Raw genomic sequence first — 26,734 nt, 5'->3', positions numbered from 1 at the left:
CAGGGCAACGTCGGATCCGCCAGAATATATATAATACGTTATTTCTTTAACTGTTATTATTATCTTTCCTAAAATTCTTGGTCCCACAGGATTAATTATAAACGGACTTCGAAACTATACATTTTGAGAATATGACGTAAATATGAATAGTGTGTCGTGTGTATTCTCCCCGTTACATCTTTGAATATTCAGACTCAGAATCTTTCCCGTAACTCATAGCTCTCTCTTAGCAAGAATTGCCTTGAAAATCACTTCAAAATAATAAGGCCGCCGGTCATTAGATTTGTTACTGTTCTTTCTTTATGTTACTTTTTTTACGTGCAGTAAACGTGTAAATAAATCATTAAATTTTTAATGTTTAAATAACTTTATTTCTCATTACAAAAAATGTATTTTTATTTACATCATGAACTTAATACGAACGAGATACACATCGCCATCAGCCGTCCCAATTTTAGTCTACTAGGCTTATTCTGATATCTATCTTTTATGCCCTTTTGAATTGGTTAAAAAATTACGAATTTTAGACGGTAATTGATTAAATAATTGCACACCCTCATACTTAATATACTCCTTCAAATAATTTGTACACGGCTTCGGCAAGATAAGCAAATAATAGATATTTTGAATATTTTATTTGCTTGCTTACTACAAATGATATTATAATACACCAAACAGCGTTTGTGTATGATTGAGCTAGAAATTTTTCCCACCATTCATGCCACTCATAACGATGTCACTTTGTTTTCTGTTTATAACGATATAATATACTGGTAGATGTAATAGTTTTAAATGTATTTTAATTATTCACGCACTTGATTATATTTTCTATTTCATTAATCCGATCCGTTAACGTTTAACGAATTATTTCCGCATAATAACCATGATTTTTAGATAACCATTGTTTTGACGAGACTAAATATATAATATGTTGTAGGAAAAATCAAAGCAAAATATTTTCTAAAATTGACAAAAGTAACGCACAGAGGCAGAAGATTTATTTTAAATCGTTTAAACTGGTTTCGTTTAAAATTAAAGTTACTGTGTTTAAAACCAAAAAGTCAATATCATTTATTCATAAAGGTAAAATGCTTTTAATTTTACATTTACTGCCAGTTCTCAAATCAAGGGCGTAGAATGGAAGAGAAGAACTGGCAATAAACTCTCCGCCACTCTTTTTAATCGCCAAGTTTTTTTGTTTTGCACGTTTGTAAGGAGCTGCAACCATTACACCATGTTCCACATTTACACAAAATACTTTTATAAAATGTCCGCGATATCTCTGCCAACTAAATGTCGCGAGGTATGTTAATAATATATCACGATATATCTAGATATCACGTGTACAAAATAATAATAAGTAAGTTATAAGAACTCGAAAGGGCAGCATTTCGGGCCAGTTAGTACGTATGGAAGTACTAAACAGGTACAATTATACCTAGATACTCTCAGTTATTTGTTATCAGTTAATGCCTTGATACACTCTCTCCGTTCACTCTCAATATGAACCCGATGGGACGGCATTCTCACGAAGAGAGTGTACATACAAACGTTTGCCAGGACCCATATAATGTGCTTTCTAGGAATTTCCGTTCTCTAAGGAATTATTTAAAAGAATAAATAGTACTAGGAGAATAGCTGTTGATATCTATTTTGGTTGGTGGATGATTTTGGTAAGATAAGATGCCATGTTTTCTCAATGGCTTGTTTATAATGTACAATTTGTTTGTTCTGCGATAACAACATATTATCATTGGTTATACATTTGTTCGACGTCCTGGTAGACAAAAAAGCTATGTTCTATATTATATATTCATCGGCTCATTGGTCTAGTGGTTAGTACCCCTGACTGCGAATCCATGGGTCCCGGGTTCAATCCCCGGCTGAGACAAACATCGATGTGATGAGCATTTGGAGTTGTGCTTAGGTCTTGGGTGCTTAAATATGTATTTATATGTCTATCTATCTATAATATGTATGTATATCCGTTGCCTAGTACCCATAACACAAGCTTCACCAGCTTAGCATGGGACAAGGTCAATTGGTGTGAATTGTCCAATAATAAAAATAAAAAAAATATAAATATAAATATAAACTATGTAAATAATATTAATAAAAAAGTCATAATACAATTATTAATTTTATTTTTACGTTCTTCTTTAAAGCCATTTATATGTTTTTTTTTAATTTACAATTTTTACTTAAGGCTCTGACGCATTGTACGTATATTCTTACATTATTATACATAGAATATTGTACATATTCTTATCATCTAATATTTTTAATTTATATAGCTTATTTTTAAACAGTTTCAACACTATTTTACTTACCTTTAAAATTTCCCACTAAGTGAATGTAATTCAATGAGAAATAAAGTATCTTTGAACCGGAAGTCCCTCGGAGCTGAACATGAACACAATAAACTCCAAACCTTACAAACAATGTTAGGGTTTTCACTGTAGATAGTGTGGTAGGGAATGTTTAGGTGTATAATTTTGAAATATACCGATTGTTGTTGAAGAGATTGCAACGAACCTATACTGTGAGGAAGCTAGTCGTGGTATATTACACAAGACTATTGGCCGATTTGTAACGCTTTATCAGCAAACTTCTATATTATTGAACCATGAAGCCCTTAAATAAACAAGAAAACAAAAGATATAAATAGCCACAAAGAAAGTGATGAAAGTGAAGTCATTATGTCATTGTGATTTTATATCTCATACAGTTTTTGTTCTATTAAACTTACATTTTCTAAGGTATAGGTTAAATCAGTTTTGACACTGGCTATTATCGCAGGCGATAAGTGTGTGTATACCAATTTCCTCTAAATTTAGTTGTCATAACACCGATGAAAACACCTTTATTAGAAAAGTACGACAGCTTTATGTGCTTAACGTGACATCGTCTGCCCAGGATTAGTATTTCGAGTAGCTTATATTAGCCTGGCGTAGAAAGAAACGACTGAAGATATTGACTATTTAAGATAAACATTACCATCATACATTACTTACATATGTGTAAGTCTAGCGGTTTTGGCAGCGCACACCAGTAGGTTAGCTCGCAGATGGTAGATACTTGACATTTTGAACAATTCAGACAATATCTTTATAAATTGTAGCCTATGTGTTATTCCGATGTATATATAAGCTATATTATTGTATCGTTTCAATACAATCCAATCAGCAGTTTTTAGGTGAAAGAGTAACAAACATCTATCCATACTGACAAACTTTCGCGTTTATAATATTAAGTATCAGTTTTCAGTGCTTCAACACAGCTAACTAACAGTGAACATTTTCTTATAAAAGAACATTTGGCCCCAGATTTGAGAACTCGTGATCAGTCAAACATGGTAGAGTCTGGCTAATGAAAGAAGATAATTGAATTATTTGAAAACTTACGGATGGCAACACAGAATGTCATTGAATTTCTTAGGTTAGTATGATTTATTGTCTTGATACTTCATGCATTTACTAATTTTTATTTATATTATATATTTTTACCAAATAGTTAACAGGTATAAAACATTTAGAAAGTTTCATAATCAATGTGAGACACAGTAATAACAGCAATGACTCTGATGAATATTGATTTTGATTATTCCGAATAAACTTGTGTTTTATAATAAATATAGTTTTAGTATTCCATGCAATGCTAGTCATTTTAAGTAACAATAGTAAAATACGTTACTATCAATGTAAAAAATAATAAAATCAAGTATCAAGTAAGTTTAATCCACAAAATATATCAAACATTTAGGGATACCATACTAATTTTTTTTGAATTTGCCGCGCTTTTTCGTTATCTTCTTTCATTAGCCATACTCTAACCGCTAACAAACCCTCATATGTAAATAGATAACAAGTTCAGGTTCCTATTAAATGACGCTTGCCCTCTGATTCAAGACTTATACCACCTTCACTGGAATCGGCTCCAAGTGAAATTCCTATCAACGTCATTCGTTCACCAACACAAAAAAGCGTGCTTCTGCTCCTCCTTGGCTTCCAACGGACCCACTAACAAAGGTGTCCATGGGCTGTTGTAAATGCCTTATCTGGTAGGCTCGTTGCCCATATCTTGTATTACATTTTGTATCATCTTGTGTTACCTTATAAAAAACATACATATGAAAAAACAGGTAACATAAGTTATTAGGCAACGGGCGGCCTTATCGCTTACAAGCGATTTCTTCCAGGCAACCCTAAAATGGATCAATAGAAAAAAAATAAACACCTACAGAGGGTGAAGTACAAGAAGTGCATAAATAATTAACAAAAACTCAAAATAACATATAACACTAAGTACCTATATATGTAACTAAAATAAAGTAAAATCTAAACAAAAAACAAAAACTAAAAACTAATAAATAAACTATAATATGTATAAACATAGATTAGCTAATCCAAGTGTTAATTGAGTCACAATTAATATATTATTTATATTACATATTATAATATAAGTAGTAGCTAATTACGAGGCAAAAGAAAAATCATCAAAATTAAAATTTCTATGATCTTAATTTTTAGAAACTTAACATATTTATCATTATAAACCCATGGCCCCTACGTAACTTCAAAACCTTAATCGCTGCATATAAAATATATTTTCTCTCAATGGACCATGAAATTGTCACCGGCTCACGTTTAGTACGAAAGCGAGGCAAATCGAGTCACAGATTACGTCTACTGATCTACGGCCAAAATTAATAATGTATCCTCAATCTATGATTATAACCAATCTTGGACTGATTCATATCTAAAGACCGATCTCCAATCTGCATGCCAATAAACATTTCTGCTATCCGATTGTTTATTTGACAAAAGATTGACAGCAATCTTTTGCGTGATCCTTGCCTCTCGACCGCGTTTCGTTCAATGCAATATGTTGTGTTCAAGCATACCAAAAGTTTGCTGTTTTTGGAACGAAATAAAATAAGTAAGACTAATAGGGTCTGTTTCACAATGTATGGATAAAGTAGCAAATAGCTATGCAACGTTTTGTTTGTTTTTTTGTTACGAACAAATAAAGTTACAAAATTCTATAGAAAAACATAGGACCTTAACCTTTTTGTTGGTCATTTAATATTACTTGTAACGAAACGGGCTGTCATTTTCATATGGTATTTTTGTTTGTTAGGTTATTGAGTATTTTAGTACATATTATTACAAATATAAATTTTCTCTGAGTAGTTTGTGTATCTTGTTTTTGTGATTCGAGGTTGGTTCTTTAACTTAAAAAAATGTCTACGCAAAAACGTGAAAGAAGCGTCAATTTCAGCCGGGAAGAAGTTGACCTTCTAACTTCGCTTGTTGCTGACCATAAAAATATATTAGAAAATAAAAAGAGTGACTCAGTCACCTGGCTCCTGCCAGTGCAGTGCTGGAAGCAGTGCTGGAAGACGCTGGAGGCGCTGTTTAATAGCACAAGTGGGGTAAACTTTCGCAGTGCTAAAGCTTAAAGAGGGATACAAGAAAAAAGTCTGCCTTGAAACATGCTGAAACATATCGTACAGGAGGTGGCCCTAGTGCTGCTACTACTATCGAGGAAAAAGTCAAAGACATGATATTGTTGTCTGTCGAAGGAAATGAAAGTCAATTGAAAGGAAGAGCTTCTAAATAAGAGAAAGCAATGAGCATTTGAAGAGGAAGAAAGAGAGCATAAAAGAGAATTATGGGCCATAGAAAAAAATATATTGTTAAATAAATTAGGAAAATATTAGATTTTGTGCCTAGAGCGAGGATGTATTGTATTAAAAATTTCATATGAACTTCATATGAATTTCGCATTCATATGAACTGCAAAAGGTTATTCTTTACAGTATATAGACGAGTTGAACAATGATGATGAAGATAATAAACATGTATTTTTATTTAAATAAAAGCATTGAGTTTTTATTTAATTTATCTCAAAAATGTTGTAATTTATAAAATATTATAGTAATAAAGCAAAATAATCACTTATAAGATTACTTCGTACACTTGCATTTCCCACGTTGTCAATTGCGCTTTGATCAATATCATCAGCTTGTTCATCTACTTGTTGCAGTAGTTCAAAATGTTCATCTCGCATATCAATAGCAATATTGTGCAACACTGCACATGCCACTATCACGGCTTGTACACGAGATACTTGAAGCAAAACCTTTTTTGACAAACCGATTTTTTCCAAACACCATATTATGTCCTTTCCACCACATTTCTGCTTCGTATTTGAGATTCGTTGTAAAGATGTTCTGCTGGAGTCTTGAGGTTTTGAAGTGGAGTTAGTAGGTAGTATCTATAGTAACAAATATTTTTGGTTGTAGCTAATATTTAATTTTTTTTTACAAAAGTTGATGAAAAGATGAAACCTGCAAGAAGTCATATATGATAGACATCACTTTGTGTAAAAGTGTCTCCAAAGCTTCTTTTGTTAAATGTGAATTCGGCGTCATTCAGGCCCTGGATATAATAAATTCTTGTCTTCTTATGTCTTCGCACAGAAGTACGTTGTCTTCTTCCAGCTTCAGAATTACTATCCCAATCGGATAATTGCATTTAAACTTCCAAATCACTATCACTAGAACTGGAAGATGACGAAGATGAATAAATTTTCCCAATGAATATTAAGTTAGGTCGCAATCCCAAACCCAAATCATACGAGTTTCACCGATAGCAATCCGAGATTGATTTGGCCAATCGAAGCACTGTCAAAATGGACAGATAGGTTGTTGGCATGAGTAAACATTCATTTTCATACAGAGGGCAATCTTCAATCTCTTATCCGCCCTCTGAACGATTGGTTGAATAATTAGATTGGTATCTCAGTCCATGTATTGAATATTGGCATGCTTTTCTTTAGAAATGGATTGAATTGTCAGTCTATGACAGCTAAAATTGGATTGAGATTGCATATTGGTTTTGGCCGCTAATCTGTACGGTTGTAATTATGATTATAAATTATTGATTTTCATAGTCCAAAAGAAAATTGATAGGAATCCAGTAGTTTTTAACGTTAATTAAATAGTAAAAACAAGACACTATTTTTGCAATAATAATAATATTAGCGTCACGAAGATGTGCAACGTTTTTGTCAGACCGTTTGAGAGAGAGTGAGAAAGGGCGAACGTAGCATGAAGCAAACAGCCACGGGATTTTTTTTATTAAATACATAAATTATATTAATAATTTTTATAAATTTTCGACACTTAATATTTTAATGACACTTAAATTGATTAAATTCCTAACATTTCTTTCCTTTTTCCCTCCCTCTAAGTCTCGGAAATCTAAAGTTTTAGATTTGTATAAATATGAACAAGACTTAAAAATTTGTTTGCCAAAGAAGTTTCACTTCTGACATACAGTGTACGCACGCCCTTTTTATATTTTGGTCCGGATCAGGGTTGATTCATTATAATGGTGATACATTTTTGGCACCGGTGTATTGATTTGTGGAGGAAAGATGGTAAACAGTTCCTACAACCTCAAGGAAGGATCCTCAACTAATAAAACTAACAGGCCGGCCCGAAGGGCCCAATATATATTTTTGAATAGAATCTCGCTGTTGACCTGAAGGGCCTTGACAGATCAGCTCGGGCAGTTTTGGAGAGCGTAGCTCGGCCGGAATGGGCTTTTCCCGCGACTAGCGTAAGGGCGTCAGTAGCTAAGGTCGATATGTTGTATGTAACCTTTGCGGCTGGAATAACTTCGTTAGCGCGTTTCAGGGTACAACGAGTTCTTGAGTCTTTTTTTAACACACACCCAATAATACAAATCTTTTAATATTAGTAGGGCCATGTTTTTGCAGACAAACATGACATTTAAATAAAAAATCCTTTAACGGATATATATACCAAAATTAATTAAGTACAGTAATATGCTCGTTTCAATTCTCGTGATTTCTCGTGATCGAATCTAGAAAGATTTTAATAATCCAAGTACTTGTCACTAAGTCACAGTGTTCCTTGAATTTAGTATCCAAAACTTCGTTTCTGGAATAGAATTCGTAAACTAAACTTAATAATATACCTAATTAACTGATCTACAACTCTTACAATATACCTAAGGAAACACAAAATTTAAAAGAACAAATAAATTTCTAGATATAGTATAAATAAATAGTTTCTATCACAGGAAACTAACATTTTAATAAAAAAAAACTATATTTAAATTTTGTTAAAAACTTCGAGTATCAACAACATGCCGTTAACTTAAAGTGTAGTGAAGCGCCATCTAGCGCAACATTTGGTAAAAGACTTCATTGTAACATTTCCAGTGCGCGTAAAAATTACGGAATAATCAGATATAAAACAACGACACAAACCTATAAATTTCTAAGATCGTAATAAATTAACTAATTCCTGTGCAGTACCTATGATTGCTTAAAATCGACATCTCTATTTCGGTATTAACACTAATGTTAAATTTAACCCAAGCACATTATCATAGTTCGTTTGGCTATCACAAGATGGCGTTATTGTTTATAAAAATGTTCTTTTGTGCGCAGAATAATCCCTAATTATTCAAAAATACACTATTGCAATTATTATCATCATCAGATCGTATTCATGTATTTTAAAGAATTCGCCTGGTATATTATATTTTATATGCACATTTTTTATATACAATCAGAAAATTATCTTATAAAAATCACTACTTAATTGTATAATATTTTAAGTTAAAATTTGGCCATATATAAACTGTAAATAAATAAATTATGTTGAGTGTATCTTCGTCAGTTCCTGATGTTGAATGTTAATGAAGGCTGGTGGAGTGGAGTTTTCTGACCAGACCGAAGAGCGGTGGCTAAAGTTGCGAATTTGTATATAATACATCATCGTACTAATTCGTAGCGATGATTATATTATATAGGTCTAAAGAACGGAGCAACTTACTAATACGCTTAGCTATGCTGTCTCCACTCTGAATCTGAAACTTAATGTCTGATAAGTTATGGGCTGATTTCTGTAGGGCAGTAAAGCGCTTTTTAATTGATATCCTATTTTTTGGATGTTCTTACGTGACAAATATAATCACTTTGCCTCATAATTTTCGTAATCGTTACAAAATATAATTTTGTTTTGTTCACATAACTGTAGGTACATTGTTACCTACAGGCTGTATGATTAAATGATATTTGGTAAGTAGTAAACAAAGTTAGTTTAAGTCTAGCTAAGTATGCGTTATACAAGAAGTAGTACAACATACCGTTGGTAAATCGTCGTTCGACGATCAGTTTGTCTGTAGGCTCAGTTGTTGACGCGTGTGTGTTGTGAACGATTTTAACGGTAAGTAACGGGATCTTATCCTATGGGACTCTTCACTATTTTATTTTATTTATATAGGCGATTATAATTTAAGAATTTTTCAACGATTAGTTTTATAAACATTTGGTAATAAATAATATAATTAATTCATAATTTTGTGAATGTTATATGTATAATGACAAAGGCTTGCATGATTAATATAAAATCCAAATTAAATTACTTTTGCTTGTTGTTAGGTTAGGTCAGTTAAATATTGTATAATTAACAAAAAATACTATTCTTAATTTTTTTTTAATTTTATATCTGAATTCATAAATCCATTAAATAATAGAAAATGTCCTTCATCTAAGTTAAAACTAGAATATATGTATAAATTTATATAATATGTAAATAAAACAATATAACCATATTACAATAATAAACGGATATAGTTAAGAAAAGCTGAATTTAATTCAAATTACCTCTATGCGCGCATAACGTCAAAAATCTAGGAATAAAAATCTTGGTCTTTACAATTGATAGGTAAATTACATACTTAATTACTAAATATGCCGAGAAATAGTTACAAGTTAAAATGGCTATAAAGTTTCGAAAAATGTAGTAAGAAAATAATGTAAATGCAAGTTTAGCTACATCCTTAACACTTATTATTGCTTGATTATTTTTGATAAGTTATATTACATCAAATTAAAAGTATTTAATTCATGTTAATAACTATGACTATTGATTACCAAAAACTACTTTTCGCCATTTAAAACTCGTAATATAAATTTCATCAAATTAACATAAACATTGATTTGAATTTCGATTATGGAAGGCGTAATTTTAATCTTATATCGGCATCCTTTAGCTTAAATTAGGTTATAGCCAATACAATATCAATAAAATGCAGGTGAAAGTATTAATTCCGATGTCCATCGGTGCAGTATTTCCCGATAGTTCGAGAAATTAAGGTCACTTTCGCTCTGTAACTGATATTGAATTTTACTTTGGATCATATTATATGACCTATATAACATGTATAACATTGAGCTGCGATTCACAATTTAAATTGTCCATTTCATAATTGAATTACCTTAGGCTAAACTTTAATTGCCTTAGGATAAAAAGCATGTAATTTGGATTGTTATTTAATTTATTACATGTTAAGAGTGACTCTCCGTAGTCATAGTTCACTAATATCTGAAAATTCTTTATTTATATCAATAACTACGATCATTATATTGACCATAGATACGCTCCTCTTAAGCTGTTGATATCTGTCAAACGCTCGACTATGAGACATTGACTTGACGAATATATGTTTTTTATTCATTATGGATGTGATGCAAGTTTCTTTGATATCAAAGCCAGCATAGATGCGTATTAATAATCATAATAATTACAATCTAATGGCCCTATTCGCTAATGAAAAGAGACAGATGAACATTTTAGTTAAAATTTTACAATTAGACTCGGTTAGGACATGGGTGAATTTATATTTTTTTTCGTATCGGAACGCAAGAGAAACATAAATATTTGTTTTTATTTGCTTTAAGCAGCGTTCTAAGTTAGTTATATAATATTACTTTTCAGGGAATTTAGTTTTTCCCCGAATAGCGTTTAGATTTGAGGTTTTAATTTTGTTCTACTATCTTTATTAACTTTTACTGTAAGAAAGAAATTAGATGTTATGAACCTCAATACAAACTCGTGCTAAATTCCTCTATCGTTAGCTCGTCACGCTTAACGGGACTATTGCCTGACCTTTAATTTTAAAACAATAGAACAACAATTGTAAAAACTCGATTTAGAGTTTAGAAAGCATTTGTCATAAGATTTTTTTTTGTTGAAGGCCTCTTAAGTATAATCGGACTCTTTAAATTAACTATTACATGTAAAGTATTAATATGAGGTTATTTCGTAAACGTCTATGTGTTTAGTTTTCCTAAAGCTGCAGCCCCGCAGACCTTGCATTGCGTGTTGATTTTATTTATTCAATAACACTCCGATGCATTAAGTAGTCAGAAATATAGTACAGTTAAAATATTAAATAAAAAGGAGGTAACTGATGGCCTTATATTCAGGCAACCACTATTAAACAAATTAGATGACCGCAAGAAGTGCATAACTACATAAGACAGTTATTTAGTTAGAACAAATGGAACAAATCAAAGCAATAAAAACATAATAAGCAAAAAGTGAAAGGGACAATAATAAAAAGGAGACATAAAAAAGAAAAAGTGCACATGAATCACGATAATTAAATAAACATAAATAAAATAATTTCAGATCAGTCATCTAAAAAGCGTGGGAGAGTATTTAGACCATAAGTTTTGATAGCAATTAGAATTAACTGTTCTTATTATTATGAAACTATGATAATAATATGACATTTGTATGCCTTTTTTTTATATGTACCACTTTCCAGTCCATTAATTTTGAGTTTATTCGTTACAAAGCAGTCTTTCCTCTTAGCTATTTGCAACGGTTGAATTGACTGTCCTGGCTTTTTGTCGTTTTTACTATTCTACACCCCTTCTTAATACAAAACAAGGCAAACCTATTTTAAATTCCTCGGTCTAATACAAACTCTTTAAGTAACTCAGTTAATTATCGTATACCATCAGATCATAACACAAATTACCAGCAAATAGATATATTTAATAACTTAAAAACTCTGATATCCTTTAGATATAATGGCTTTGTTATTTCTCTTTTACATATAACATATATTAGTAGTAGGATTTTGGTGGACAATTAAAGATTTATTTTTTAATATATGAAGTTACTTCACTTTTGTGAGGTTTATTTGGCACTTTTCTGTCTTACCCTTAGCTGTCTAGCACAGGTTGACTGGAAGAGTTTTTAAGCGACAAAGCCAATCGTGGCACTCAGCCCTTACATTTATTACCGAGTGTAATTTTATTGTATACTTGTAAATGTAAATAATTATAAATTCAGATGATTATGAAAAATCTATAGTATTTTTAGGCCTCACGTGAATCATGTTGATACGTTTATTAATATTTTTTTATTAAAACGGAAGAGACTTTATTGTAGACATGACGTATGTACTTTAATTTGCTGGGACTATATATATTTAATGGGATACTGAACCATCTGGTGGCTGCAAAGCAAAACTGTTTCATTTTTGTGGCTTACTTGAAGTTGCTGAACTATCCGTCATCCTCCAGGTACATTCTCGTGGTGTGTCATTAACTGGGGCAATGATTCTTTTGTCAGAGCCACATTTGTTTTCTGCTCTCGTTCGTACCTGGATGCCATGGGGCATCCACTGTCCAGTTACAGTCCAACATGAGCAGCGATGTTTGTTTAGTCTTGCCCTGGCCCGAAGAAAATATGTTTATTGATATTAAAAGATACAAGAACAGTATCCTAATAGGCCAGCAAATATAGATGGGTCCATATATGGATATAAAGATTCTAAAACATGTCTTATAACAGTCATGATGTAACAATAACGGTCACAGCCGAGCGATGGCAACGTTTAATGGTAACTTGTGGTAAATTGTAGTTCTTCGAGGAAATAATGCAGCTGTCACTTAGCCATACTGTTGCGTTTAAATTATATGGTGGTTTGTTAAGTCTAGCGCGTAGAGGAAGTTGCGATAGAAAGAAAATTTTGTAGAACATTAATATTCAAAGCTTATTAACTGCAAATGAGATTTTTTGTTGGAGTTGGATGTTCTTAAATTTAATGTAATTTTTATAGCAAACCAAAGAAAATATTCTATTAACTATGTTTAGTTTAATAAAGAGCAGTGTTGGCCTAGTGGCTTCAGCGTGCGACTCTCATACCTGAGGTCGTAGGTTCGATCCCCGGCTGTGCACTAATGGACTTTCTTTCTATGCATTTTAACATTTGATCGAACGGTGAAGGGAAACATCGTGAGGAAACCGACATGGCTTAGACCCAAAAAGTCGACGGCGTGTGTCAGGCACTGGAGGCTGATCACCAATGCCTATTGGATTTAAAAATAATAATGAAACAGGTTCAGAAATCTGAGGCCAAGACCTAAAGAGGTTTTAGCGCCACTGTTTTTTTTTAGTTTAATATCTTCTCTTTTGGTGCCTCTCCATTACTGGCGGTTGGCTAGTCTCGTGAAGCGGGTCTTGTCCGGTGCCAGCAGCAACTCTTCCGCAAATTCCCGTCCACTTTAGGGAGTGCAAAGCCATGATTTCTCCCTTTTACCCTACCAACACGCCTTTTACCCTGGATTTTACCCATTATAATTAATTGAAGGAGGTGGTAGCGGTCATGCCGCAACACGGCCATTGTTTTACATACGTACTAACAAATACTAAATCGTTTGGGATATAACGTATTCGCTGCGACAACGTTTCTGTTGGCTCGCACGTGTAAACCAATATTAAAATTGACATAAAACATCCCGTATACGATGTTGGAAAACCTGTATGTGATGGAGTGGAAACAAGAACGCATTCCGATACACGCAGCTCTGTTATGTGATTAACATAATACTCTGGCCTCCGGGACCGATAGGTTAACTTATAGTTTCTATCAACGGATAACGAGTAATTGATTCTAAAGGCCGATTTACATTATCTTAGTGTTTAGGAGAGTGCTTTAGTACAACTTAAAAGGCAAGTTCTTTAGCGTAGCGTTTACTAAAGCAAGTAGCGTTTACATGTTTCAACTAAAGTACTATCCTAAAGCACTTTCCTAAACACTAAGATAATGTAAATCGGCCTTAAGGTTTGTTAACGTACATAAATGTTGTACATACATGTTAAAAAGTATTAAGTAATATTAAAAATATATACGTTTATAAGTTGACTAATTGACCTTATTAAATTTTGGTTAAAGGCGTTTAAATTTGAATGTTTTCCGAAACGTATTTGTAATTTTTTTGGTAGGATTCCAATCTTTCTGCAATTCTTATTTATTGTTCTGATTACCTACCAATATCAAACCATATCCTTTTTACTTCAGCTGCGGTATTTGCTAATAACCTTAGATTTGTGATATGAATCCAATTTGTTAGCAAACAAACTCCAAATATCACGATGGACTAACAACTCTGGTCGAGTTACTCTCTAAAAAACTCTTTAAAAATATTATGTCAATGAGGAATATATATTATTGTCCCTCGTTTAGTTAGTACGTTTCAATCAAACTTCTTTGACGGATATAGTACATTATTTGCCTTTTGGCATTCGTTAGCGAGGGCCTAAATCACGTTAAAAATTGTTAATATGATTAGTGTCTACTATACTGTATATACCAATTCGACTGAAGGTCCTTCAAGAAAAGAGCGTACCAACGCTTAAAAGGCTGGCAACGCATTCGTGAGTCCTCTGACATTTAAAGTGTCCATGGGTGGCGGGGCGGTATCACTTAACATCAGGTGAGCCTACTGCCAGTTTGCCCCCTATTCTATAAAAAAAATATATTGCAACAACGCCACCTAACGCCGCGAATTTGCACCACAAACTTCTTAAAGATATATTTACTGGAAAATCCGTTTTAATGTGACCACTTACAAGAAATCTCTTTTAAATGATCGGTGAATATTCAAATTTCGAACACCAAATTACCGTTGAGGAAAAGTAAAGTAGGCTAATGAGGCTTCTTTTATTGTGTGACATCCTTATTTGAACTCTGTTCTTGGCCTTAACAAAGAAACTTTCGAAAGGTTAATTGTATCAGAGACTATAGGGGCGATTCACAATTGTATTCTACAAATACTTAGCTGTTAGTGTATAGGTCGGAGGGGTCTAGATTACTTGAAAAAATTGTTTCGGGTCCGTTTGATAAACAGAATAATGAACGAAAGGAATGTCATATGCCATAGCTGTAAAATTATTATAATAAATTCTAAATGACGAATGTTTGTGCATATTTAAACTGGCTTTTATTTCATTATATTATTTTATATATCAGTAGACAACTGGGAAGCTTACTTGAGTGGTTCAGATTAGTTAGTTTTATCATCGAGGCAGAATACCAAATTCCACCCGTATCACCTCGACGTCCGCCGTTCCACAACTGAGCGTTTTTCAAGGCAGTTGCCGCGCACCACCACTATGTGGAACCAGCTGCCCACTGAAGTATTTCCGAACCACGACTTAGGGTCCCTCAAGAAAAGAACGTAGCCATTCTTAAAAGCCCGGCAACGCACTCGCGAGCCCTCTGTCATTGAGAATGTCCATGGGCGGCGGTATCACTTGACATCAGATGAGCCCGTTCGCCTCCTGTTCTATAAAAAGAAGATAAGTGGCACGACTGCCCATGGAAGAAGCGTTGCAGGTCTTATAAGACTTTATGTTTAATTGTGAATTAGTCATGAAGGAAATAATGTATAAAATATTCTGGATATAATATCAAAAGTAAAAAAATCATTTAATCATATAGGTACATAATTTACACTTATGACTCGTCAGTAAAGAAATACATATTAATGCTTCTAATTTTACGTTTACTGCCAGTTCTCAAATCAAGGGCGTGGAACGGAAGAGAAGAACTGGCAATAAGCTCTCCGCCACTCTTTTTAATCGCCATTTTTTTTTTAAAGAAATTAATACTTAGATTTAATATTAAAATTAAATTTATTTACAAATATTAATTTGCCATATTCATAAAAAGTAGATGACGCTGATGCATAATGATGTAAGTTAAATTCAGACGCTTCTTTGTTTTTCTTCATTACTAGCGGTTTATTTGTTACAGTTAAGAATATTTATATAGATTATAGAACGGTTCTGACGTTCCAGTAGCTACCGCATGGTAAATTATAAATTATATAACTATGATATCTTTAATTCCAACATACAAATATACAGTATATTACGTTTATATAGATATGGATTTTTGCGACATATTTAACACTATTTAATATAAATTTGCCACAAAGATCAATTATAGGTTTATTTTACACTACGCTATGACGACCAAATGAGATCTTATTTAAATTATTTAATTCATTCATATTCATGTAACTAAACATAACAATCAAATATACAGTATTTACTATTTTCTTAACCTACATAATAATAATAATCAAAAATTAATAAATAGAAAATTAAAACAAATTTAAAAAGTTTGGTCCCGTTGTCAAGTACCTTTAACGCTGGCAGCATTTCGTCGCTGTATTTCGATACTTATTAATTGATTAAGGAAAGCACCAGCTCTGGGGTCACCGGTACTATCTACCAGGCACCAACTTAAATCTTTAATTAGCGCCTATGCATTTGAACCCCTCGGCCCAAGAGTCTCTACTCCAAAGAGAACAAAATAAATTTCAAGTTTATTATTTTTCGCCTGCTTTGCGGCCGCGCCAGCTTTTTAGCTTGTCCGAGGAAGATGAGACGGGGCTAACGTGTCCACAACAGTAGCATCCCATACCGAAGCCAGTCCTATCCTACAAGGGATCAGCATCCCATCCGGCCACTTGCCATCGTCTAGCGATGCCTGTTGGCTCCAAAATGGCTGGAACATTAATGGAGACAAGAGTAATTAAATTGAAGGTTTAATTATTAAAATAATCTTACCAAACAATTAAATTACAGTACGTAAAGCGAAACGTTTAAGTTAACGATTATCTAGTTGATAAAAGGTCCTGGGACTAGTGCTAGACGGGCTACTTCTAATTAATTTGCTAAATTTGTTTTAAAATAAGTGTTGTTTGATGATTTGCTATTTTAAAAGAGTACCGAGAGTTTTTTACGCCGGCTTTTTCTCTCGGCCTACACCCTCTGTCTTCTTTTCCGATGAGTATACAAATTCAAATTTAATGACGTGGAATAAGTGATACATGTATCTTATGTTCCATAATAAACATATTTTATTTTATTTTAACAATTTTCCCGATATTCAACCCTATCAGATATCATTATCCGTTGTTTAATGCGTGTATAGGTCCTAAATAAAGTTTGTAATACAAAATGCAGAATACCTCCAAAAATAAATATTGAGGTCCATAAGGATTTAAAGTAACGGAAAAGTAAACGGGTTGTTATCTAGGTCAGTAATGCGGTGTTTACGAAGTTCTGTGTCATGGCCGAGAGGGCATTCACCTCTAGTGACGTCGTTCTAATCGACAACTTTATAGAAAATGAGCATAATCATATATATTTCTCAAACTTAAGCGGGAAGAAATATATTATTATTATTATAACACTAGCTAGTAAAATGTTATGTAACGTACAAATATTAGACGAAACAAATTTAAATAAACCCTTAATTTAATAACATAAAACATAATAATTATAAAAGTTAAATGGCTTAAAATAATCATACACCGCCGACCATGGATACTGACATTGACAGAAGGCTCGCTAGTGCGTTGCCGGGCTTTTAAGAACTGCTACGTTCTTTTCTTGAGGGACCTTAAGTCGTGGTTCGGAAATACTTCGGTGATCAGCTGGTTCCACAATGTGGAATCCACATGGTGGTGCGCGGCAAAAACTGCTTTAAAAAACGCTCAGTTGTTGAACGATGGACGTCGAGGTGATACGGATGGTATTTTGTATTCTGCCTAGACGATGATGAAACTCAGCTGTAGGTATTAGTCCGCTCAACTCCTCTGAACACTCTCCATGGTAAATGCAGAAGAAGATGCATTGAGATCCTTGGCGGAGGATGGGTATGATCTGCTTTACACTTGACCACTCTATCAATTTCCTCTTAGCCAACACGAACAAAGCCATAATATCAACAGAAAATAACCACTTGGGGTCGGTTTCTTTAAAATTACACTGCCTTGTGCATCGCCTACAGCTAAACAGTTTGACGACTCATTGGTCTAGTGGTTAGTACCCCTGACTGCGAATCCATGGGTCCCGGGTTCGATCCCCGGCTGAGACGAACATCGATGTGATGAGCATTTGGTGTTGTGCTTAGGTCTTGGGTGTTTAAATATGTATTTATATGTATCTATAATATGCATGTATATCCGTTGCCTAGTACCCATAACACAAGCTTCACCAGCTTAGCATGGGACTAGGTCGAGTGTGAATTGTCTTTAAAAAAAAAATACTAGATAGTATATTTAGATAGCTGTAGACTTTTTATAGAGTTTGTACCTTCCTCTAGAATAACTACATACTAATGAAAACCGTATCAAAATCCGTTATTTAGTTCTAAAGATCTGACCGTACAGCATACAAAAATACAAATATTTATTCTTGAAAATATTTAGTTAATAATTTCTTAGTAAAATGAGAAAACGTATTGAAATATGTACAAAGGAATTTGTTATGCGTTGCACGTAGAAAAATATGCAGATAAAATACAAAGTTGTCGTGACAAAGAAAGTGTGTGAATCAGTGGGTATTTCTTTGAAAAAATATAACCACAGGAATGTGTAGGATTAAAACTGAGAGAAAATTAACACCTGCTTAATTTTCAAAGTTAATTGTGTTAGTTATTTATAAACACAAGTTAAAGTAGATTATTATTATAGTTTTTAAAACATATGTTTTATTCTTATTATTATTATAAATTACTAAATTAGCATTAAATCTTTACTCAGAACTATGCTTTTTTTTTTTTAAACCTTTCGTGGGTTTCATTAAACTATGTAACCAGAGTTTTTATAATTTACATTTAAAAGTCTTAATTATGTAATCAATATTAAGAGATTTTAATTAGTATGAGAGCAAAATAAATTTAAGATTTTTGTCAAGAGTGGTTTATATAGGTAAATGTATTAAGATCAGTGTATACTATTTCTATTAGGAATCTCACAGCTTGTTATTTTATTACCACGTAACGGTAAAGGTATTTGTACGAGAGCAGGTTTTGATGCCTATTCCGGTTTTTTCTTATTTATCAACAGTTCATTCTAGAGTTCACCTCGGATGTGAAATGTATATATTTCTTGTTACAATAAGACATCATAATAATAGACCAGTGCCGATAATTTTTGAAACCTAAAAAAATTACAGTAGGATGAAACCCATTAGAAAAGCAGGGGAATATGATCAAAATGAAAGGAAAAATAAATTACGGTCGATCTGAGGTCGGGAAGGGGACCTTACATAGAGAAGTAAGGAAGGGGATGACAGGTCTGGGCGTTACTGCATACGATTTTTTGCGTTTTCTGAGAAGATTTACTATGGTAATATATATATAATTTTTCACCATAGGAAAGTAGAGATTTCAACGAACTGAAAGCACACCAACTTTTTGAAAAAAGCTGAAATTTTGACGTCAGAATTTTCGATTGAAAATTAGGGTGTTTTTTCGATATTAATTCAAAATAAGGTGAACAAATAAATATTTTTAATCAAATAAATTACAGTGTATTTGGGACATAGATAGGTAAGTTTTCACCAAATTTCGTTAAAAAAAAAATATTTTTGTTAAAGATAAAAATAAAAAACCAAAAACTTGGTTTTTTGAATTTTTCACATAAATTTTGAGGTTATGTGAAAAATGTGTGAATACAAAAGTTTTAGATCTTTTTATTACCTCCAACTTTACCACTTAACTTTCTTCGATAGGACTTGTAGTTTTGCCGGAAATCGAGATAAACCGTTTTTTACCCTTAAAACTCCCCCCCCTACCCCTTCCCGTCCTCAGATCGACCGTAATTTATTTTTCCTTTCATTTTGATCATATTCCCCTGCTTTTCTAATGGGTTTCATCCTACTGTAATTTTTTTCACTTTTTATTTATTTTAAAGGCTATCTGCACTGGTCTATAAGGCTAAACTAACGCTACGAAGCTATATGCATACAAAAATAATCAAATACGTTTTACGTTGCAAGGCCTAAACATTTTAATATTTTACGTTATTTTAATAGTTTTGAAACTCTGAAATTACTATTACCCTATTAGGAACTGCTCGAGCGGTCCATGTCTTGCGAATATGAATTTAGTATGGAAACTGCAGATCGCCGTGCGGCGACCGCATATTGCAGTCGGTCTTGACTGCAACATGTCAACGGTCCGTCTATGGCTCGCTTTATTATACGTATTTATGTTTTGTTATGTGGTAGCATTAACTTATATTATTTTCTTTGTTCCAGGTATTGCGCGGTGTCAACAATGACGCGACGAAAAAGTGATTTTATGAGAACTTTAGTTTTAGTTGTATTTGTGTGTCCGTTTGTGTTTTCGCGACCTCAAGAATCGTTAACCACTTCGATTAGTTATGCTGAGACGACAGAGTCACCGTTAAGGTATAGATTTAGGGTTGATAGTTCTAGAGCATTAGATAAGGTACATAAATCAGGTAATTTTTACAATACGAGTTTTTTACAGTACATCGCACAGTTTATTATAGATCAATTTCCAGGGCTTACCCAAACCAATAGAACAAATAGATTATTACGCAAATCATTTAAAACAAAACAAAATCGGATAAAATCTAATTCTGTTAGAAAACCCGCCACACCAAAAACAATAAAACCAGTAATTAAAAAAGTTATAACAAAATGGACTGATAATGTAAAAGATGATAATTTAGAGTTTTCTCGAGAAGATGAAGATTATAAGTCGGATAGCATAATCCACAATTATTATACAAGTACAGAAATTAATGACGATATAAATGCACACATATCAGATAAACGATACTCACAAAATAACTATCCTCAATCGCAATACTCTGAAGAGACCCATATTTATTCTAGTAACTTTCAAGTTATTGATAAGCATCCATACGCTTCCCCAACTAGACCATCATTTATATATAGTAAACCCACACCTACTCCTATAATAACTAATGTCGGCTATCCACCACCTTGGCATGATCGCTTTCACAGTACAAAAAAACCAAGCACTGTAAAACCTATAAAGTATACTAAACCTCCTTACAATAATTACCCAAATTATCCTAATAACTTTGAAGTCACAACGTTTCCTCCAACCTCAGGTTACACGGATAGAATAGTTATAAGACCTGAAGAATATGCTGCAACTTCCAATGACTGTCCAACAATATTTCTTACACTTAACAACACTTTCCAGGGCCAGGGCAAAGAAGCTTGTCCTGATTTGAATATCGCTGTTAATACAAATGTTGTGAACAAGAACGTTGTTGTAGAATCAGACGAAGATACGGATAGCACGTTAACTGATATATTTGGATTACCAGATGGTAACTCTGAAAGTGAAGAATCTTCAAATAATTATTCTGACGAAAACGAAGAAGATGAAAGTGCTGCCATTGAGAGTCTAGAGTTGTCGAATTATAATGCAGCTAATGATGCTATACAAGCAGAATCTGCTGAATCTGCAAACTTTGCACAACAGAGTTCTCCTATATCTGCGTTGTCTCGTCCAACAAACGACGACGAAGACGATGGATTTGGTTTGTCATCTATAATAAGTTTCTTTCGCCCTGCAATAAGTGCATTCAGTTGGCTGGCTTCAATCAATCCTCTTAGTTTTCCTGCTCTTTCCTTTATACTGACCCCTATAATTCTTCTAGTTGCTAGTACTTCTGGAATTGCTGCATTATTCGGTCCATGGGTGTTAACTTATGCGAGACAAGCTCCAGATATAGGCTTCTATGGCCCTCAAAGGCGATGGATTGATAATTATGACACGTGGAACTCAAACTCAGCTTATAATAATTTCAAACAACGGCGTATGCTTTCTAGATCCACAAATCTAAATGTACAAAACAATGTAACCCCTAATAGACAGACTTGGTTTAATAAACTCAATCAATGGATGACTACTGTAAGAGAAATACTAAATAATAGGAAACAAAGTGTTAAAAGGAAAAAAAGAAACATAAAAACATACTACAACAATTATTACTACAATTAGGAGCTAGAAATACGACAATAATAGAAAATAAATAGTTAAAAAATTCACGATACTGGTTTCGTTTTTTTAAATAATATTATTTTCTTTAAAAAAGTGACTGACGGCAATCGTAGTGTAAAATACTCGTTTAATTGTTAAATGTTGTTACCGTTACTCTAAGACTTTCTTTATGTATATATTATTTAATCTTTATTTATTAGGAAGTATCTTATCTGTAAGATATTCGTAATTCTTCAACACATATTGTGTGATTAATCTAGATTATAATTAATTTATTCAGTATTAGATTTAAGATATATTATATTATTTATATATTTATAATATTTTATTTTTACGTATAGTGTTATTTTAAGCAGAATTTAATTAAAATAATGAAAAGCTATTGTTGTTTTATTTTGATATAAATGCAACCATATAATACATTAAGACAGCCTGTTGCCAGTTGAGAGACATTTCTGTATTATATATATCTTATTTATAATTGCAGGGTAACTCCGGTTGTAGAAGAAACACAAAATGCATATTCCCCCTCGATTGGAGTTCCAGTTGCTCCATTAGAAAGTACACCAAGAGAAGTGAAAAATAAGTCTCCAGCTATAAAGGATTCTATTAAAAAAGTTGCGGATCAATTACTAGAAACAGCTGTTAATAATTCATTAGATACTCCACTCGTACCTGATACGAGAATACCCCCTAAGATAAAAACACAAGTCGTTCAAAAAAATAAAATTCGTACAAGAAATGAAGACGGAGATGAAATTAATGATTATTCACACGCTGGAGTTGCCGTCCCTGTGTCAATGGAAGAATTGGAATTAGAAAATAGAGTTAGCTCTTCTAATACTGAATCATCCACATCCAGTGAAGGATTATCAACTTGGATTTTGTTAAATAACCCAGTTAATAAAGAAAATTCTACATTAGCTACTGAACCTACTAAAATTGAAGAAAACAAGAAATCTAAGCCTACGAAAAATAAACCTAAAAGACCTCAAAATAAACCATCTATGCCTAAAAGACCGATTATAGGTAGCACAAATAAATCGGACTTGGTTGCCAGCGGTTCTGCAATAAATGAAAATGTCTATAATAAAATTAAAGACACAGTCTTAACGAATGTTCAGAAAAACAAGAATTCGCCATCGCGTGCAGCCTCTACAACTACTACAACTACAAGAACTACAACAACTACAACCTCAACTACTGAAGCACAAGTTAAAGAAATCGCCAACAAAGAACAGGGTTCCATTATTCCTGTCATAAAGGTTCCTTCGAAATCAAACAAAAAAAAGGAAAAACTTAAGCATAAACCTAGTACTACATTAGCTCCCGTCTCAACTCAGTCAGCTTTGCTACCATTAGAAGCAAAAGAACAAGAAATTGAGTTAGAAGTTAGTACACCACCTAGTACTACGAAGAAGCCCAAGCGATCGTCTACTAAGAAAAAGACCAAGACAAAGAAACGTAAAGTTTCAAAACCAAAACCAGCTCAAACATCTTCGTCGACTGAATTAAAAACGGCAAATAAAACAAAAACTACAAAAACATCTAAAAAACCTACAAAGGCCACTGGGCCATTCACAAGTCAAATTTACAACTACTTTTCTAGAGAAGTCATGCCTTCTGTAGGAGTAGGGGTAATTGGTTTAGCTGGCTTAGTAGGTATTGCGAGTTATTTCTTATATCCCTTTGCCACTCCAGTTAGGAGAACTTTCGAAGTTGACAAAAAAGACGACATTTATAAAAATAATGCCGAAGAATATGCAAATGAAGGCAATGGTCAACCAGAAGAAGAAATGTTGGGTACAGTGCTTGCAGGTATGCCCGCACATGCTAAACAGAAATTAAATCCTTACGCGGCACAGACTAATTACAACGCCCGTTACCCGGCGAAAAAGGAACAACAAGATATCAGGTATAGGCATGTAACCAAGTACGATCCTAATTATGGCGTGCATTACCCACAACAAAAAACTGGTATTGCTCATGGTGCTGTTTATTCTGAGCCTTTAAATTACCATCGTCGACCTCAGTATGAAACAAGGCATGCATATACTACATCTTATCCAGCTGTTGAACCTATCTTTGCCGCCCCTCAAACTGGACCGTCAGATGCAACTTCTTATGGAAGTGAGTCATCGGGTTCGGTTGTTTATGGAGTGAAACCATCAGCAGACACAGATTTTAAACCTGTGTATCCATATGATCCTCAGTTTTACGGAGAAACAACAACAAGTCCTGTTACATACTCTCAGACATCTATGTACCTTGGTTCTAATAATGAATCAGAACAATCGGAAGACAATAAATATAATGAAGATTCAAACAGTGATACTGAAAGTGGAGAAAACAAATTCGTCGTTGGCAATGTACCAAAAGAATTAAGTGACTCTGATACCCCTGCAGTTGTTCCAGAACATGGACCCAGAAAACTTAATAGAAAACGTAGAAGCTTACGTCTGAAAAGAGGTGTTGCTATAGAAGAAATTTTAGAAGCTGCAAATAAAAAGGAAAAGGAGGTTTTTTTAAGCAATGAAATAGATGAGGCTCTTAGATATGTGCCTCATATACCTCAATCAATTGAATTACTGCCTATTAAAACTGAAGAAAATTACATAAATATAATTCCCATAGAAGCAGTAAACCCGAGTAACGCATTAAAAGGAGAAAATGCCAAAATGGGGGAAATAGTAGAAAGTGTTTCCACTATTCCTATTGAGGACTCAAACGACAAAACAACAGATATGTCAAATGAAATTCTACCATCTTCAAGTTCTCAATCTGAGACGGCCAAAAACAGTGATATTACCAATACCGAGAGAAATTTACAAGCAGATACAACAACGGATATAAAACTTGAAAGTACTTCAACAACGTCTACTGTTCCTAAAACAACTAAACAGCCAACAGACTTTCCAGAAATCTTAACATATCCACCACCATCGTCTAGTAACGGATTTTTTGGCTTCTTGCAACGATTGGTTGAGTTTAAGTACAGATTAGGTCTAAGTATACTACAAAATACTTCAAAGTCTCTAAATAACTACTTGAGAAGTATGGAGGAATCAATACAGAGGGCGGCATCTGATGCATCTCATTAGGGTAGATTTATATTACTAGAATTGCATTTATTTTAGATTACATATAATTTGAGATTTTTATGAGACTGTATATAATTTTACAGCAATTTAAACACTTCGCTACATTAATTAAAAATAAATATAACACCAATTTCCAAAATGTTGGTACAGTTTTGTTTGCGCTTTACTTGCAGTACACGTTTTTTTTTTATTACAATTATTTGATTTAAAGTATTAATCCACTATCTTTAGACTGTAAAATAAGCAGCTAATTAGAGATGTTAATTATTAAGAAAACCTTATATATAATTAATACTTAAGCAATAAATGATATATCTTCAGAATGTTGTCCTCGATTTCCTGAAATTTGAGGAAGACCTGCTGATTTTATATATGATAGTAGGTAAGTTTTTCTACTATCTTTAAATTTAAGTTTTTAATATGAAGCTAGACTGTTTATATATAATGTGATGTATTTTATATGTATAAAACTTTAAAAAATCGTTCTTACACATCGATTATTCTAATCTATTTTTGTGTACATGAGCAATTTTGAGAATAACAAATAAATTTTTATGATGTTACTTACGAGTTTTATTTATTAATTGCTTATTCATTTGTCATTATTGGTACATAATTTTCTCGTAAACATGGTGTAATCCGTTTTGGCTATCTTAATTTTTTTTTAAATATTATCTTGTTTTTATCAGCTATGGAATCTGTTTTTTTATTTATTTATTAAAGTTCACCACATCATGTATATATAATGCTATATCTACAGTATATGTTACAAGCTATCTTTTCTAAAATTCATAACAATTACGGTAAAAAATTAAATAATAAAAATGTTACACCTCCAATTTTAGATTTTACTAGTAATTTATTTATTTAGAATACTAGCGAAACAGCCTATTTCTTTAACAAATAATCATCCTCCTAATTTATTTCCTTCTATTCAGTTCTAGGGTTAGAGGTTCCCATAAATAACTTACAATATTCTAGTAATATTACACTGCAATAAGACTAGCCCCATATTCACGGAAAATTAATTTTGCGTGAATGTGCATTTCAATGCTCAGTTTTTGCTAAAATACTCATCTGTTTCTTTTCGACACATTTTTAACATAATTTGACAGAAAGAGACGAAATAATAATTTAGTGAAAATAGTATAAGAGTGTTTTAGTTTTTATGAACAAGTCGCTAAGTACATACTTATTTTTGTATATTATTTTAGAAAATGTGTAATTAAAAAAAGTGACATAGCGATAACGTGTAACAGCGACATCTTGTACGCGGAACCTAAACACATCATACAACAACTCACAATGTAAAGTCATAGTTATCTGACGTGCCCACAGATGAGGCTAAACAGGAACTCCACTACTCTAGTTGTTTTGCTTGTAATGAGATCGGAATACTAATAAACGACAACGCCTAAAGATACTGTGAAGATAGGAAACCGAAACTACTGCAGGTTTCTGCAATATTTTAAGTAACCTAGGTCTGCATACCCAAAATTCATTATACCATAAAAATAATAAGTTTTATTATTAGATTTTAATAGTTTTGGTACTGTCTTGAACGTTGGACCTGTGACTCGCATTTCTTTTGAGTTTTGATGACATATAAAAATTCATTGTAAGTTTGTGAGTGTCCAT

At 32.9% G+C, this 26,734-nt stretch overlaps 1 protein-coding gene across 3 annotated transcripts in view; it reads left to right on the top strand.

The window, feature by feature from the left end:
- LOC125060298 (cell wall protein DAN4-like) overlaps positions 1-25,659 on the top strand; it is a 33,880-nt gene extending 8,221 nt beyond the window's left edge. Inside the window, exons 3-5 of one of the 3 annotated variants that reach the window (XM_047665143.1) lie at positions 20,246-20,398; positions 22,483-24,625; positions 24,659-25,659. In XM_047665143.1, the coding sequence (XP_047521099.1) occupies positions 20,246-20,398; positions 22,483-24,625; positions 24,659-25,096 (2,734 nt within the window). In that variant the 3' untranslated portion in view covers positions 25,097-25,659. Of the gene's footprint in view, positions 1-9,184; positions 9,269-20,245; positions 20,399-22,482 lie in introns of those variants that run through there. The other 2 variants (XM_047665146.1, XM_047665142.1) reach the window with 2 other exon arrangements.
- The last annotated feature ends 1,075 nt before the right edge of the window (positions 25,660-26,734 follow it).

The sequence above is a fragment of the Pieris napi genome, chromosome 21, assembly GCF_905475465.1.
Source record: "Pieris napi chromosome 21, ilPieNapi1.2, whole genome shotgun sequence".
In the NCBI taxonomy this organism is placed as follows: Eukaryota; Metazoa; Arthropoda; class Insecta; order Lepidoptera; family Pieridae; genus Pieris; species Pieris napi.
This window is presented reverse-complemented; position numbering and strand designations above follow the sequence as displayed.